Source organism: Anomaloglossus baeobatrachus, chromosome 3 (assembly GCF_048569485.1).
Source record: "Anomaloglossus baeobatrachus isolate aAnoBae1 chromosome 3, aAnoBae1.hap1, whole genome shotgun sequence".
Taxonomy (NCBI): domain Eukaryota; kingdom Metazoa; phylum Chordata; class Amphibia; order Anura; family Aromobatidae; genus Anomaloglossus; species Anomaloglossus baeobatrachus.
This window is the reverse complement of record NC_134355.1, coordinates 619,969,475-619,985,925: the sequence shown is the minus strand read 5'-3', so window position 1 is coordinate 619,985,925 and position 16,451 is coordinate 619,969,475. Positions and strand designations below refer to the sequence as shown.

Sequence of the window (16,451 nt, the reverse complement as noted above, 5' to 3'; positions counted from 1 at the left end):
AATAAGACTTGCTGCCTCTGCACTGTCAAATTGTCACGTACAGTTTAAATCATAGAGGGACAGCAACACCTGTTTGCATTGACTGTTGCTTTTCAAGATTTCCATGACTGTGTTGCAGAGCTGTGTGGTTTGCATTCACACTGTTATCATCTGCATTATCTGTGAGGCTTCAGCTAACAAGGGTATTCAGGGGGGGATAATGTGTTTTGTCTATGTTTAGGTAGATAACTTGGAAGCTCTTGTGATGCGCCACTGGTAAGTCGTGTTCGCACACACACACACGCACAAACACACAATTACTGCTACACAGAGGGATTAGCAGGTAGTAGGCAACAGAATAGATTGTTCAATTATTTAAATTGTATGCATGGTTCTTATTGTTTGTTTTGGTAAAGTTAAACAATCATTTATCAACCCAACTGCCTAGAGTCCTTTTCCTGTTGCCTGGTTTTGCTGCATACTGGGGAGCCCACCCTGTACACGACTTAAAATGAAGCATAAGTCGCAATGTGAATTTCACTGTGCTACAATGCGGCCTAGCGTGCCTGTGCAACCACCGCCTGCCCCATCAAGTGCATCTGCGTGCTCTTCATCCTCTGTGACTGTGGGGACAGCAGTCACACATGGTTTTTCACACTGAACTTCCACTCCTTTACCCGCAACAGGGAGTGTGATTGGCAGGTCATCACTTGTTTTGGAAGTGGAAACAGAAGGTATTGTTGAGCTGTCATACAATCGAGAGAACCATCATTGGATGCAGGCTACATTATATCCACGCCTGCACCTTCGTCACAGATTGGCTGGACTACCTGCAGTTAATAATTGCATTCCAGAAATGGAAAGGAGTGTAGAATGCACATGTGTTGTACCTTGCTTGGCAGCAAAGGAACACTAACTTAGTATTCCAGACAATTTTAGGATGGCAGAAAAAGAGTCAGCTTTGGTACAGGGGCAGTGTTCTGTGGGTACCAGGACAGTAAAAGAAGCCTCACTTTCTATCCCTCCTAATGATCAAATGCAGCAAGGAATTCCCTGAGTTTGCTATAAAATTAGCATAGCTAAATGTGCATGAGGGTAGAATGCAGAGGTGCTTGAGATTGCTTGGCACCAGTGGGACACTAATGGAATACAACAGCCAGTTCTATGATGCCACTAAATGGCAGTATTTTTTGCTATCAATATAGCTTATTAAAAACAGAGCAGGAGGGTGTCCTGCACAGGTGCTGCACATAGATTTGCACCAGTGGGGCACTAATGGAGTACAACAGCCACTTCTTGTATGCCACTAAGTTTACTCAATTTTTGGTATTATGTCTTAGTAAGTAACAATGAGTTTGAGTGTGCAATGCAGGCAGACATGCTGCAAATATCTTTGCACTAGCGGGACGATACAGAAGTCCAATAGCCACGTTTAGGATGCCACTAGGTACACTCAGTGTTTGCTAGTATAATGGCTTAGTTATAATGAGTTGGAGTGTGCAGAGGACAGGAGGGTACAGTGCCAGGGTTGTGGGGCTCTGGGTAGAGGAATGGAAGCCTGCCTTTCTATTCCCTCCTAATGGGGAAATGCAGCGAGGAAATCCCTGACCTTAGCTACACAGACGCTGTCTCTGTTTTCAGGACCTGTCACCTATGGCTCTGACCCTGCCGGTACGAGCCCTTAAAAGGACTGATAGAAAGTGCTATCCCTAAGCTGTCCAGCGCTGTGTATGGAGCGCATACAGCTGTATCGGCGATAGGACTCAGGACGGAGCTGCGCCAGTGATGTCTGACACCAAGGACGCAGAAGGCAGATAATGGCGTGCTGGAGGAAAATGCCCGTTTTTATAATGCAGGGACATGTGACATGGACATCTTATCACACATGCCGTTGCTTCTCTGGCTAAAAGTCCACTTAGCTGTGTGTGTGTCTGGGATTGGCTGACATAATGGCCCTCCCCACTACACGCGCGCGCTTAGGGAAGGAAGACAAGGAAAAAAAAAATGGCGATCACCATTATACAAACAGCAGTGATCTGAAGGCGCTGTTCCCGCACACTATACACTGAAATTTCATAATAGTGTGAGTCACAGAGTGACTTACACTATTACAGCGGAAAGCCAGCTAGGAATTAGCTGGTTTTTTGCTGCTAGAACCGTTCTCGAACGTTTCTAGAACTATCGAGCTTTTGCAAAAAGCTCGAGTTCTAGTTCGATCTAGAACAGGCCCCAAAATCACTCGAGCCTAGATCTGGAGAACCTCGAACCGCGCTCAACTCTAGTTATCATGGATAACACACGGAGAACACACGTGTGCCAAAAACACAGCAAAAGGAGGGCAATACACACCTTTGACACGTCCGTGAAAAACTTGTGTGATTTTCACGGACATGTGAAGGGGGCCTTACACAGCCTTCATCTGCTATGAGACTCAACTCCTGAGACTGTATCGAAAATGGGGATCTGACATATGACGTAACAGTTTGCCATGGGTTTAATTCCCAAAGTACATAAACATAGTGAAGTTTTGGCACTGTATTCTTTTGTAGAAAGTCCTCTGTATTTTCCAGTACCAGTATAATGAAAGAGAATTAAAAGAAATGTCATACATACGATGCACAATATAGCTAAATCAAATTGACCACTGCGAGAGGTCTACTGGGGGGTACGACATCTGCATGGACAATTTGTGAATTTTTATTATTTATATATTATTTACAGTGGAACCTCGGTTAACGAGTAACCCCGTTAGCGAGTATTTCACTATACGAGCAAAGCTTGCTGTAAATCTGTAACTCTGTTTACGAGCAATCTTTGCTGTACGAGCAAATACTCACCGCACACACTTCCGGTTCCGTACTTTCACCGCGCTCTGACCCGCTCTTGCAGTCTGCAGAAACACACACACACATATATTATGCTCACCGTACCTTCCGTTCCAACCCCGGCCTCACTGTTCTTGTAGTTCGCCGCTACAGGATGTATATCGGGTAACCATCAATCAATTAAGAAATAACGTCTGGAACACCAATTCGGAGTCTGAACTGGGTGCAAAAACCTAAAAAATCTACACTATATGGAGAGAAGGTATGCACACCAGTGACTATGTAAGGGGAATATACGAAAAGCAGAAACTGCTGTGTGAATACTGACATGAAAAATCCAATAGCTATATGTAAGAGTGAAAATGTGAAAATGGAATCTGCATTACTGCCATGAACATATGAATAAAGAGAAATTTGGCTATTGAATTGATCAATGCAATAGAGCCCCAACACTACGCCAAAGTATTTCTCTACCTTGGGGTCCCTAGCTTGTGTGTGTCCTCTCATGCAGTTAAAAACTTACCGTGTTGGGAAGCTGAGACCCAGGCTATATATGCGTATCATGTGGACTGGCAATAGGTGTGGTGGGGCCGGGTTCACAAACAAAAGACTACATATCAATTAAGAAAACGTCTGGAACACCAATTCTGAGTCTGAACTGCTTTTCATATATCCCCCTTACATAGTCACTGGTGTGCATACCTTCTCTCCATATAGTGTAAATTTTTTAGGTTTTTGCACCCAGTTCAGACTCAGAATTGGTGTTCCAGACGTTATTTCTTAATTGATTTGTAGTCTTTCGTTTGTGAACCCGGCCCCACCACACCTATTGCCAGTCCACATTATACACATATATAGCCTGGGTCTCAGCTTCCCAACACGGTAAGTTTTTTAACTGCATGAGAGGACACACACAAGCTAGGGACCCCAACGTAGAGAAATATTTTGGCGTAGTGTTGGGGCTCTGTTGCATTGATCAATTCAGTAGCTAAATTTCTCTTTATTCATATGTTCATGCCAGTAATGCAGGTTCCATTTTCAAGCTTACATATAGGATTTTTCATGTCAGTATTCACACAGCAGTTTCTGCTTTTCATATATTCCCCTTACATAGTCACTGGTGTGCATACCTTATCTCTATATAGCCGCTAGTCTAAGGCAGTGCGCTGACCAATCAGAGGCAAGCAGCTCATGCCTTTGAGAAGCGGCTGACCGTGGAAGTTCCTCCATTGTCATGATGGTTACCCGATCACATCCTGTACTGGCGAACTACAAGAACCGGGAGGCCGACAACAGAACGGAAGGTAAGGTGAGCAGAATGTGTGTGTGTGTGTGTGTGTGTGTGTGTGTGTGTGTGTGTGTGTGTGTGTGGAATGGCACAATAGGGGACCAGGATGGAAGATTGCACAAGTTGTGGAAGAAATTGTCTGCATTGTAATGATCTTGCTTTGCTAGACGAGTAACTTGGTTAAACAAGCACACTCCCAGAACGGATTGTTCTCGTAAACCAAGGTTCTACTATTCTATTATATTTATTTTACTATTATATATCTACTATTATATATTCTTTTTTTTTTTCCTAAGACTCCGTATCAATTCTTTGAGCAAAATCAACCTGCAATTTAATCCCTTGAACAAAAAGCCCCACACCACACGTGCAACAAGACCACACAGCAAAATCTGCATTCATCCTGCGCACATACACTGCTGTGCAATGTGTGAACCCGGCCAAGCAGTCCACAGCAAATGATTGACTTCAACATTCATCTGTGTGGAAAGGACACTGGGACAATTATTTATTTTTAAAGGGTAAATGTATTTAAGAATAATCTGCCCTGTGTGTGTACACATCAGTAAAAACATCATTTCTGGCTATTATATGGCTTGTATCCTGCATCTTCCCCTAGTTTACCCGTCTACTGGTTCCATTTCTAATTTGCAATGGACTTTAAGGCGACAAGCTGCTATGATGTCTCCTATACACAGCACATAAAAAGGGATTCATGCTGTTCATTGCTTGGTTAGCCCACAAAGAGAAGAAGGACGAAGGAGAACATAATACCACCGCATTGAAATGGATTGATGTGAATCCAGCTATTGGGCGAGGTAAAAGACTTGTTAGAAAGCTCAGCACAATCCAATCTTTCTATTTCTTCGTTTACGCCTCCCTCCTCCTTTTTCCCTACCAGAGAGTTATTAACCCTTTCAGCCCCCGGGCATTTTGTGTTTTTCCGTTTCCGTTTTGTTTTTTCCTCTCTTTCTTCGGAGAGCCGTAACTTTTTTATTATTCCGTCAATCTTGCCATATGAGGGCTTGTTTTTTGCGGGACGAGTTGTACTTTTAAATGAAACCATAAGTTTTACCATATGGTGTACTGGAAAGCAGCAAAAAAATTCCAAGTGCGGAAAAATTGCAAAAAAAGTGATCGCACAATAGTTTTTGGGATGTTTTATTCACCGTTTTCACTAAATGATAAAACTGATGTGTGGGTGTGATGCCTGAGGTCGGTGCGAGTTTGTAGACACCAAACATGGATAGGTTTACTTGTATTTAAGGGGTAAAAAAAAAAATTCACAAGCTTGTCCAAAAAAAGTGGCGCACGTTTTGTGCCATTTTCCAAAACCCATAGCGTTCTCATTTTTCAGGATCTGAGGCTTAGTGACTGCTTATTTTTTGCGTCTCGAGCTGACGTTTTCAACAGTACCATTTTTGCGCAGATGCTACGTTTTGATCGCCTGTTATTGCATTTTGCGCAAAATTTGCGGCGACCAAAAAACGTAATTTTGGCGTTTGGAATTTTTTTGACGCTACGCCGTGTGCTGATCAGATTAATTGATTTTATATTTTGATAGATCGGGCATTTCTGAACGCGGCGATACCAAATATGTGTATATTTTTTATTTTTTTAACCCATTAATTTTCAATGGGTTGAAAGGGGGGGGGTAATTTAAACTTTTAGGTTTTATATTTTTTTTAATTTTTTAAAACTTTTTTTAACTTTTTTTTATTTTACTATTCCCCCTAGGGGGCTATAGCGATAAGCAATCCCATCGCTCTGCACTATCTGCAGATCACAGCTACAGAGCTGAGAACTGCAGATTTGGTGCTTTACTTTCAATGCCGGCTGTATTCCAGCATTGAGAGGAAGTGACTCATGTTAGCTACAGGCGTCATCACAGGACCCTGTGCTACAATGGCAACCACCGAAAGTCACGTGATCATGTCGATTGGGGCGGGGTAAGTCACTGTCATGGCGGCGCGCATATACATCTCTCTGCCAGATTTTGGCAGCGAGATGTAAGGGGTTAATGGCGATTCCACTGGCGACTCGCAGGCACACATGTCAGCTGTTGAAAACAGCTGATATGTGCGCGGATCGCCGTGACCTGCCCACGGCAGGGGGCGGGGATTAACCTCACACGATCCATGACGTACCCAGTACGTCATAGGTCGTTAAGGGGTTAAAGAGCTGTGTAATTTGACTCTTGGCAGTACCACATGTCTTAAGCAAGGATGAATGTGAGCTTATTTTATTTTTCATAGTAGATAAGTTCAAGAGGAGGGGGTGGGGGGGTGGCTGATAAGTGGGGGAAAAAGCAGAATTATCTGATAAGGTACATTTAAAAGTTTCTTATTTTCGCCGGTACTATTGATTTATTCTAAAGTTTGTTGAAAGTACAGTTCTCAGCTAACAATTCAGTAAGTCCGCTAGCAAGAACCTGGAAACATACCTGAAAGATCTGTAAGTCCTCCTGAAGAAGGCACTGCGAAGCTGCTCGTAGACGTGAAATCCATATCAGAGTCAGACGTGGCAAATGAATTATTCGCATCAGAGGCACTGCCCTCATTTTGGGATTCACTGTTGCTCTCTTTAGTCTAAGGTTAAAAAATATATTTATAGGAGGTTGACACAATTACACTTTAACACATAAAAACAGTGCTTAACATAAATGAGTACACCTCACCAGATTTTTCAGACTCAACATTTTCTATGGGATACCATATTACAGAACACTCCCACAGATGAGAATTGTTATTTTTCACACCAGAAAAAAAAAATAAAATAAATTTTTCTAACAAATTAATTCAAGAACCATGTTGCAAAAATAAGGTCACCCCTATGAAAGTCTTAAAAATATAACAAACAGAGTTGGGGTTTGGAGTCCGGGTGCTTTACGTATGCAAATCACCCTGCCAGGAAGCCAAAGATGGAGAGCTATATCTGATTAGCAAGAAAAGAGAAGACTGGAGGGTGTCAAAGACCAGCTTGAGGTCCCCCATATCCAGGTGGGTTAATACAGTGGCACAGAGTTCACCCTGGCCAGGCAAGCATTGTTGACCTAAGGTCTAGGAGCAACGTTCTGCTGGACCATGATAATCAAGGCAGGTACTTGGCCCTTGAAAGTCAACACGGACTCAAGACACCTATGAAAAAGATAAACGAGTAAGCCATTGCCATTGCAGCCTCTTTTTTGTAAGCAAGAACCTTTCTAAAATGTAATGGAAACTCTTGTCCCTAACCCTAGTCCGACAAATCTAATCTAAAAAAAGGCACAAAGCTTTCCGAACTGTGGACTCAACAGTCCTACCGATAAATTTAATCACCAAGAAATTTGGTAGAAGAGGAGACCGTTGGGAAAGGTCTATGTAGATGCAATGCGTGGTGCCCACAGGCATCGGCAACGAAGAACAGAAGTTCTCGACTCAAGCTGAAGAATCAGAATTCTGCCCTGCTGGGGAATCTTGATTTTTACCTTCGAATGTAAAAAAACTGTCCAGACCACCATCATGATCAGTCAACTACTGGCGGAAAGTTTAGTAGAGGAGAAAGGCTTCTTGGCAGATCAGAGGTGTAAAAAGAGAAAAAGGTTAGTTCCTAACATAACCAAAGCTAAGTTAGGTCTGCTACTCAGACCCATGTCTGCCTACGAACGACACTAAGCTAAAATGAAGAGGAATCAGATCCCTAGTGTCTGCAAACAACACATGGTTCCTGTGTCCCCCAATAAAGTGACCTAGAAATATTACTGTATTTCGGTTTATAAAACGCACATCAAATTTAGAGGGGTGAGTCTTACAATGTGGTGGTGTCTTACCGGGAGCGGGTGGCAGTGGTGGTGCAGTGGGGTCACAGTGGGCTGCGGGTAATGTGCTGGAGCTGCGGGCGATGTGCTGGAGCGTGCACAGATGAGAACTTGAGCTGAGAGCTCCATCTGCGCACGAGCCGACTCTGGGTGCCACTATTTTGAAGTCCACACTACCGATATTTTCAGCAGGGCTGTGGAGTTGGACTCGGAATAAAATACACCGACTCAGACTCCTAAAATATATAATAAATTGGGGACAGTAGTGCAATGCAAAATGTGCTGAATATTTTTTCATAGGAATTTGGGAACGTTATGAAATGTCCTATAAATGTCTGTTCTATTCCTGATCTAAGGCTGCATTATACACACAGCATTTTGCTGCGTTTTTTGAGGATACATTTGTCAGCTGCAAAAGCAGATCAGCTTTTTAAAAAACCGCATCACCTGAAAGATTTTTGAGCTCATAAATAATGCTTTCAATAGCAAAAGCAGATTAGAAAACACCACAAACTGACTGCTAATTCTTTGTGAGGATCCTCACAAAACGCTGTGTCTGAATGTCCTATCTTGAAACCCATTGCCTTTGCTGGATGCCAGAGTCACTACATTTCCCTGAAATTGCCATCAATGTTCTATAGGTTTGTGACAAGAAAGAAATTGTTAGCAAGACACTGTCAGTAAAAGATACTAAAGCTCATCACAGCAGCCAGTTTCTTCAGGACTTAGTGGAAAATGTTCTGCAAGATTAGGAACGCAAAAAAGAACAGGTTCTTGCTATTGTAAAGGACAATGCTTCAAACAGAAGTACAATTAAAGTGATGAATGAGAGTAATGAAAAACAGCTAGAAGAAAATTTAGGATTTAGTATGTGTGAGATGGAAGGCCACAGCGCTGTTCATATAACTGAGGAAAGAAGGGAATTTTGTTTACTTACCGTAAATTCCTTTTCTTCTAGCTCCAATTGGGAGACCCAGACAATTGGGTGTATAGCTACTGCCTCCGGAGGCCACACAAAGTATTACACTAAAAAGTGTAAGGCCCCTCCCCTTCTGGCTATACACCCCCCCGTGGGATCACGGGCTCCTCAGTTTTAGTGCAAAAGCAAGAAGGAGGAAAGCCAATAACTGTTTTAAAGACAAATTCAATCCGAGGAACAACATCGGAGAACTGAACTCTTCAACATGAACAACATGTGCACCCGAAAAGAAGGGAATTTTGTTTACTTACCGTAAATTCCTTTTCTTCTAGCTCCAATTGGGAGACCCAGACAGTGGGTGTATAGCTACTGCCTCTGGAGGCCGCACAAAGAACTACACTTAAAAGTGTAAGGCCCCTCCCCTTCTGGCTATACACCCTCCCGTAGGAGTACGGATTCCTCAGTTTTAGTACCAAAGCAAGAAGGAGGAAAGCCAATAACAGTTTCAAAAACAAATTCAATCCGATAACAAGATCGGAGAACTTAAGAAACAACATGAACAACATGTGCACCCGAAAAACGAAACCCTAAGAACAAATAGGGCGGGTGCTGGGTCTCCCAATTGGAGCTAGAAGAAAAGGAATTTACGGTAAGTAAACAAAATTCCCTTCTTCTTTTTCGCTCCTAATTGGGAGACCCAGACAGTGGGACGTCCAAAAGCAGTCCCTGGGTGGGTAAAAAGATACCACATGAACGGGCTGTCAGACAGCCTCTTCCTACAGGTGGGCCACCGCCGCCTGAAGGACCTGTCTACCTAGGCTGGCATCTGCCGAAGCGTAGGTATGCACTTGATAGTGTTTGGTAAACGTGTGCAGACTCGACCAGGTAGCCGCCTGGCACACTTGCTGAGCCGTAGCCTGATGCCGCAATGCCCAGGACGCACCCACGGCTCTGGTAGAATGGGCCTTCAGTCCAGATGGGATCGGAAGCCCAGCAGAACGGTATGTGTGAAGAATTGGTTCCTTGATCCACCGCGCCAGGGTGGATTTGGAAGCTTGCGATCCCTTATGCTGACCAGCGACTAGGACAAAGAGCGCATCAGAACGGCGTAGAGACGCCGTGCGAAAATGTAAATCCTGAGTGCTCTCACCAGGTCCAACAGATGTAAACCCTTTTCAAATTGGTGAACTGGATGCGGACACAAAGATGGCAAAGTGATATCCTGATTGAGATGAAAGGAAGAAACCACCTTGGGAGAAAACTCTGGAATTGGACGCAGTACTACCTTGTCTTGGTGAAACACCAGGAAGGGAGATTTGCAAGATAACGCCGCTAGCTCGGACACTCTTCGAAGAGACGTGACCGCCACAAGAAAAACTACCTTTTGTGAAAGCCGAGAAAGGGGAACCTCTTTCAAAGGCTCGAAAGGCGGCTTCTGGAGAGCAATGAGAACCTTGTTCAAATCCCAGGGTTCCAATGGCCGTCTGTAAGGAGGAACGATATGACAAACTCCTTGGAGAAACGTGCGTACTTTAGAAAGCCGTGCCAAGCGCTTCTGAAAGAATACGGATAGCGCGGAGACTTGACCCTTAAGCGAGCTAAGCGACAAACCCTTTTCCAACCCAGACTGCAGGAAGGAAAGAAAAATTGGCAATGCAAATGGCCAGGGAGAAAACCCTTGAGCCAAGCACCACGCTAAGAATATCTTCCACGTCCTGTGATAGATCTTAGCTGAGGATGGTTTTCTAGCCTGTCTCATTGTGGCAACAACTTCATGAGATAAACCTGAGGCCGCTAGGATCCAGGACTCAATGGCCACACAGTCAGGTTCAGGGCCGCAGAATTCAGATGGAAAAACGGCCCTTGAGACAGCAAATCTGGACGGTCTGGAAGTGTCCACGGTTGGCCTACCGTGAGATGCCACAGATCCGGGTACCACGACCTTCTTGGCCAATCTGGAGCGACGAGTATGGCTCGATGGCAGTCGGACTTGATTTTCCGGAGAACTCTGGGTAACAATGCTAGAGGTGGGAACACATAGGGGAGTCGGAATTGCGACCAATCCTGAACCAAGGCGTCTGCCGCCAGCGCTCGGTGATCGTGAGACCGTGCCATGAAAACTGGGACCTTGTTGTTGTGCCGTGACGCCATCAGATCGACGTCCGGCGTCCCCCAGCGGCAACAGATCTGCTGAAACACGTCCGGGTGAAGGGACCATTCTCCTGCGTCCATGCCCTGGCGACTGAGAAAGTCTGCTTCCCAGTTTTCCACGCCTGGGATGTGAACTGCGGATATGGTGGACGCTCTGCTTTCCACCCACGTCAAAATCCGCTGGACTTCTTGAAAAGCTTGGCGACTGCGTGTTCCCCCTTGGTGGTTGATGTACGCCACCGCCGTGGAATTGTCCGACTGAATCCGAATCTGCTTGCCTTCCAGCCATTGTTGGAAGGCTCGCAGGGCAAGATAGATTGCTCTGATTTCCAGAACATTGATCTGCAGGGTGGACTCTTCCTGAGTCCACGTCCCCTGAGCCCTGTGGTGGAGAAACACCGCTCCCCACCCTGATAGGCTCGCATCCGTCGTGACCACTGCCCAGGACGGGGGAAGGAACGACTTTCCCTGTGACAATGAGGTGGGGAGAAGCCACCAACGCAGAGAGTCCTTGGCAGTCTGAGAGAGGGAGACAGTCCTGTCGAGGGACGTCGATTTCCCATCCCATTGGCGTAGAATGTCCCATTGTAGAGGGCGCAGATGAAACTGCGCGAACGGGACTGCCTCCATTGCTGCTACCATCTTTCCTAGGAAATGCATGAGGCGCCTCAGTGAGTGCGACTGGCTCTGAAGGAGAGATTGCACTCCAGTCCGTAGCGAGCACTGCTTGTCCAGTGGAAGCCTCACTATCGCTGAGCGAGTATGAAACTCCATGCCAAGATAAGTCAGAGATTGGGTCGGGGTTAGATGAGACTTTGGAAAGTTGATAATCCACCCGAAACTCTGGAGAGTGTCTAGTGCCACCTTCAGACTGTGTTGGCATGCCTCTTGAGAGGGTGCCTTTATAAGCAGGTCGTCTAGATACGGGATGACCGAGTGACCCTGCGAGTGCAGAACAGCTACTACTGCTGCCATGACTTTGGTGAAGACCCGGGGGGCTGTTGCCAGACCGAAAGGTAACGCTACGAACTGTAGGTGTTCGTCGTGTATGACGAAGCGTAGGAAACGCTGATGCTCTGGTGCAATCGGCACGTGGAGATACGCATCTTTGATATCTATTGATGCTAGAAAATCTCCTTGAGACATTGAGGCTATGACGGAGCGTAGGGATTCCATCCGGAACCTCCTGACTTTTACGTGTCTGTTGAGCAACTTTAGATCCAGGACGGGTCGATACGATCCGTCCTTTTTTGGGACCACAAACAGATTGGAGTAAAAACCGTGACCTTGTTCCTGAAGAGGGACGGAGGTCACCACTCCTTCCGCCTTTAGAGCGGCCACCGCCTGCAACAGAGCATCGGCTCGGTCTGGTGGTGGAGAAGTTCTGAAGAAACGAGTTGGCGGACGAGAACTGAACTCTATCCTGTACCCGTGAGACAGAATATCCCTCACCCAACGGTCTTTGACGCGTGACAGCCAAATGTCGCCAAAGTGGGAAAGCCTCCCACCGACCGCGGGTGTGGGAATCGGAGACCGCAAGTCAGGAGGACGCCGTCTTGGCAACGGTTCCTCCGGCTGTCCTTTTTGGGCGTGACTGAGACCTCCAAGAATCTGAGCGTCTCTGGTCTTTTTGAGTCTTTTTTGACGAGGCGAATTGGGACCTGCCCGGTCCTCGAAAGGACCGATAACCAGACTGACCCTTCCTCTGTTGGGGTTTGTTTTGTCTGTGTTGCGGTAAGGATGAGTCCTTACCCTTGGAGTGTTTGATGATTTCATCCAAACGCTCTCCAAACAATCGGTCACGAGAAAAAGGCAAATTGGTTAAGCACTTCTTGGAATGAGAATCTGCTTTCCAATGTCTCAACCACAGGGCCCTACGCAAAACAACGGAGTTGGCTGACGCCACTGCCGTGCGGCTTGTAGCGTCAAGAACAGCATTAATCGCGTACGACGCGAATGCCGCCATTTGCGAGGTCAATGGTGCTACCTGCGGGGCAAATGCACGTGTGACTGAGTCGACTCGCGCAAGCCCGGCTGAGATAGCTTGGAGTGCCCATACGGCCGCAAAAGAAGGCGCTAATGACGCTCCAATCGCTTCATAGATGGATTTCAGCCAGAGCTCCATCTGCCTGTCAGTGGCATCTTTAAGTGCCGCTCCATCTTCAACTGCAACCAAGGATCTAGCTGCAAGCCTGGAAATTGGAGGATCCACTTTTGGACACTGGGTCCAACCCTTGACCACCTCAGGGGGAAAAGGGTAGCGTGTATCTTTAAGCCGTTTAGGAAAACGCCTTTCAGGATAAGCGTGGGGTTTCTGGATTGCGTCTCTAAAGTCAGCGTGGTCCAGAAAAGTGCTTAATGTACGCTTAGGGTATCTGAAATGGATTCTCTCGTGCTGCGAAGCTGACTCCTCTACAAGAGGAGCTGGTGGGGAAATATTTAACATCTTATTGATGTTAAATATAAGATCATTAACTATGGCGTCACCATCTGGTGTATCTAGATTGAGAGCGGTCCCAGGATCAGAATCCTGATCAGTTACGTCCGCCTCATCACCCATAGATTCATCTCGCTGGGATCCTGACCATTGAGATGAATGTGAAGGCCCGTCATAGCGAGCCCGCTTAGGCTGCCCGGGGCCATCGTCCGAGTCAGAGTCTTCACCCTGAGGTGTATATGCCCGTCCCGGAGCTTGGAGGTAATTCAGCTGAGGGGGACCAGGGGGCAATGATTGCACAGTGTCCGTGGCCTGAAGTACAGGCCTAGCTCGCAATGTGTCAAGAATTTGTGACATAGTGAGAGACATTCTGTCAGCAAAAGCTGCAAACTCAGTTCCTGTCACCTGGACAGCATTCACAGGTGGTACACCCTGGGTCACGTCCAGCAGAGGTCCCGACTGTGCAAGCGCCGCAGGGGCTGAGCACTGCACACAATGGGGGTCCGTGGAGCCTGCCGGTAGAAAAGTCCCACATGCGGTGCAGGAAGCATATAATGTCTGTGCCTTGGCACCCTTGCGTTTTACGGACGACATGCTGCTGGCTCTCTGCAATGTGAGAGAGTCTATAGCCAAAGGGCGACCAGCGCTATGTAATACCAAGTATTTGTAGAAACAAAATACTAAGAATACTACTGGCACAAGAGGGGGTGAGCCCTGAGGGCTGCTTACCGCCCGCTGAATAGCGGGTAAGAGGCGCAGAATTCCTTGTCTGGGTCTCCCCGGCTCCCCTCTGCAGCTCAGCGTGTCAGCAGGAATGGCTGCCGGCGTCTGTGGAGAGGGGCGGTCCGTGGGAGTTTCCAAACAAAAGTGCGGGAAACAGTGTCCCCTCTGTGCCGATTGTGAGGGCTGGAGTATGTAAAAACGACTCCAGCCCTCGGCGCTGATGCACTGGCCAGCGTCCCGCCCCTCTCCTGACTGGCAGGTCTGGGGGCGGGAACGAACGGAAGCAGGCCGCAAAAGCCGGGGACTCGAGTTATCAGCGCGGCCGCCGTAAAAGCGCGGGCCGCGCTGAAGTCCCCGGCGCACCACAAGTGCCAGCCGCGCCGCAGTCCCAGCGGCCGGCGCGACCGATTCCCAGAAGTGGCCAGCGTCCCGCCCCTCTCCTGACTGGCAGGTCTGGGGGCGGGAACGAACGGAAGCAGGCCGCAAAAGCCGGGGACTCGAGTTATCAGCGCGGCCGCCGTAAAAGCGCGGGCCGCGCTGAAGTCCCCGGCGCACCACAAGTGCCAGCCGCGCCGCAGTCCCAGCGGCCGGCGCGACCGATTCCCATAAGTGTGCCTGCTTCAGCGAAGCTGAATGAGGCCATGGCACAAGCGCCGTAGCGCTGATGTCCCCCGGCGCACTACAACACCCAGCATGCTGCGGTGTGAGCGCCAAATGCACGGGGACACAGAGTACCTTGAGGAAGCAGGGCCATGTCCCTGATGTACTCCGCTCCATCCAGCATCTTCTCCAGGGGCTGTAGATGGAGCACGGTCTCAGTGCCTGGAGACCAGTAAATCCCACTTCACCCAGAGCCCTGTAAAAAGGGATGGGGAAGGAATCAGCATGTGGGCTCCTGCCGCCGTACCCGCAATGGGTACCTCAACCTTACAAACACCTCCGACATACAGTGGGGTGAGAAGGGAGCATGCTGGGAGCCCTGTATGGGCCCTCTTTTCTTCCATCCGACATAGTCAGCAGCTGCTGCTGACTAAAAACAATGGAGCTATGCGTGCGTGTCTGACCTCCTGCGCACAAAGCTAAAACTGAGGAATCCGTACTCCTACGGGAGGGTGTATAGCCAGAAGGGGAGGGGCCTTACACTTTTAAGTGTAGTTCTTTGTGCGGCCTCCAGAGGCAGTAGCTATACACCCACTGTCTGGGTCTCCCAATTAGGAGCGAAAAAGAAAACAAAATCCCTAAGAAAACAGGGCGGGTGCTGGGTCTCCCAATTGGAGCTAGAAGAAAAGGAATTTACGGTAAACAAAATTCCCTTCTTCTTTGTCGCTCCTAATTGGGAGACCCAGACAATTGGGACGTCCAAAAGCAGTCCCTGGGTGGGTAAAAGAATACCTCGTGATAGGGCCGTCAAACAGCCCTTTCCTACAGGTGGGCCACCGCCGCCTGCAGGACTTGTCTACCTAGGCTGGCATCCGCCGAAGCGTAGGTATGCACCTGATAATGCTTGGTAAAAGTGTGCAGACTCGACCAGGTAGCCGCTTGGCACACCTGCTGAGCCGTAGCCTGGTGCCGTAATGCCCAGGACGCACCCACGGCTCTGGTAGAATGGGCCTTCAGTCCTGATGGAATCGGAAGCCCAGCAGAACGGTAGGTGTGAAGAATTGGTTCCTTGATCCACCGCGCCAGGGTGGATTTGGAAGCTTGCGACCCCTTACGCTGACCAGCGACAAGGATAAAGAGTGCATCCGAGCGGCGCAGGGGCGCCGTGCGGGAAATGTAGATCCTGAGTGCTCTCACCAGATCCAATAAATGCAAACCTTTTTCAAACTGGTGAACTGGATGCGGACACAAAGACGGTAAAGTGATATCCTGGTTGAGATGAAAGGAGGATACCACCTTAGGAAGAAATTCTGGAATTGGACGCAGAACTACCTTGTCCTGGTGAAATACTAGGAAGGGAGATCTGCATGATAACGCCGCCAGCTCGGACACTCTCCGAAGAGACGTGACCGCCACTAGAAAGGCCACTTTCTGTGAAAGACGAGAAAGGGAAACATCCTTCAAAGGCTCGAAAGGCGGCTTCTGGAGAGCAATTAGGACCTTGTTCAGATCCCAGGGCTCCAACGGCCGCTTGTAAGGGGGGACGATATGACAAACCCCTTGCAGGAACGTGCGTACCTGAGGAAGTCGCGCTAGGCGCTTCTGAAAAAATACGGATAGCGCGGAGACTTGACCTTTAAGGGAGCCGAGCGACAAACCTTTTTCCAACCCAGACTGCAGGAAGGAAAGAAAAATAGGCAATGCAAATGGCCAGGGAGAAACTCCCTGAGCAG

The 16,451-nt window shown here is 47.7% G+C and overlaps 1 protein-coding gene across 3 annotated transcripts in view; it reads right to left on the bottom strand.

Annotated features, from left to right (window-relative positions):
* TAF1B (TATA-box binding protein associated factor, RNA polymerase I subunit B) overlaps positions 1–16,451 on the bottom strand; it is a 218,471-nt gene that overhangs the window by 170,965 nt on the left and 31,055 nt on the right. For all 3 annotated transcript variants that reach the window (XM_075341102.1, XM_075341100.1, XM_075341101.1), the window contains exon 6: positions 6,536–6,680. In XM_075341102.1, coding sequence (XP_075197217.1) covers positions 6,536–6,680 — 145 coding nt within the window. The remainder of the gene's footprint in view (positions 1–6,535; positions 6,681–16,451) is intronic.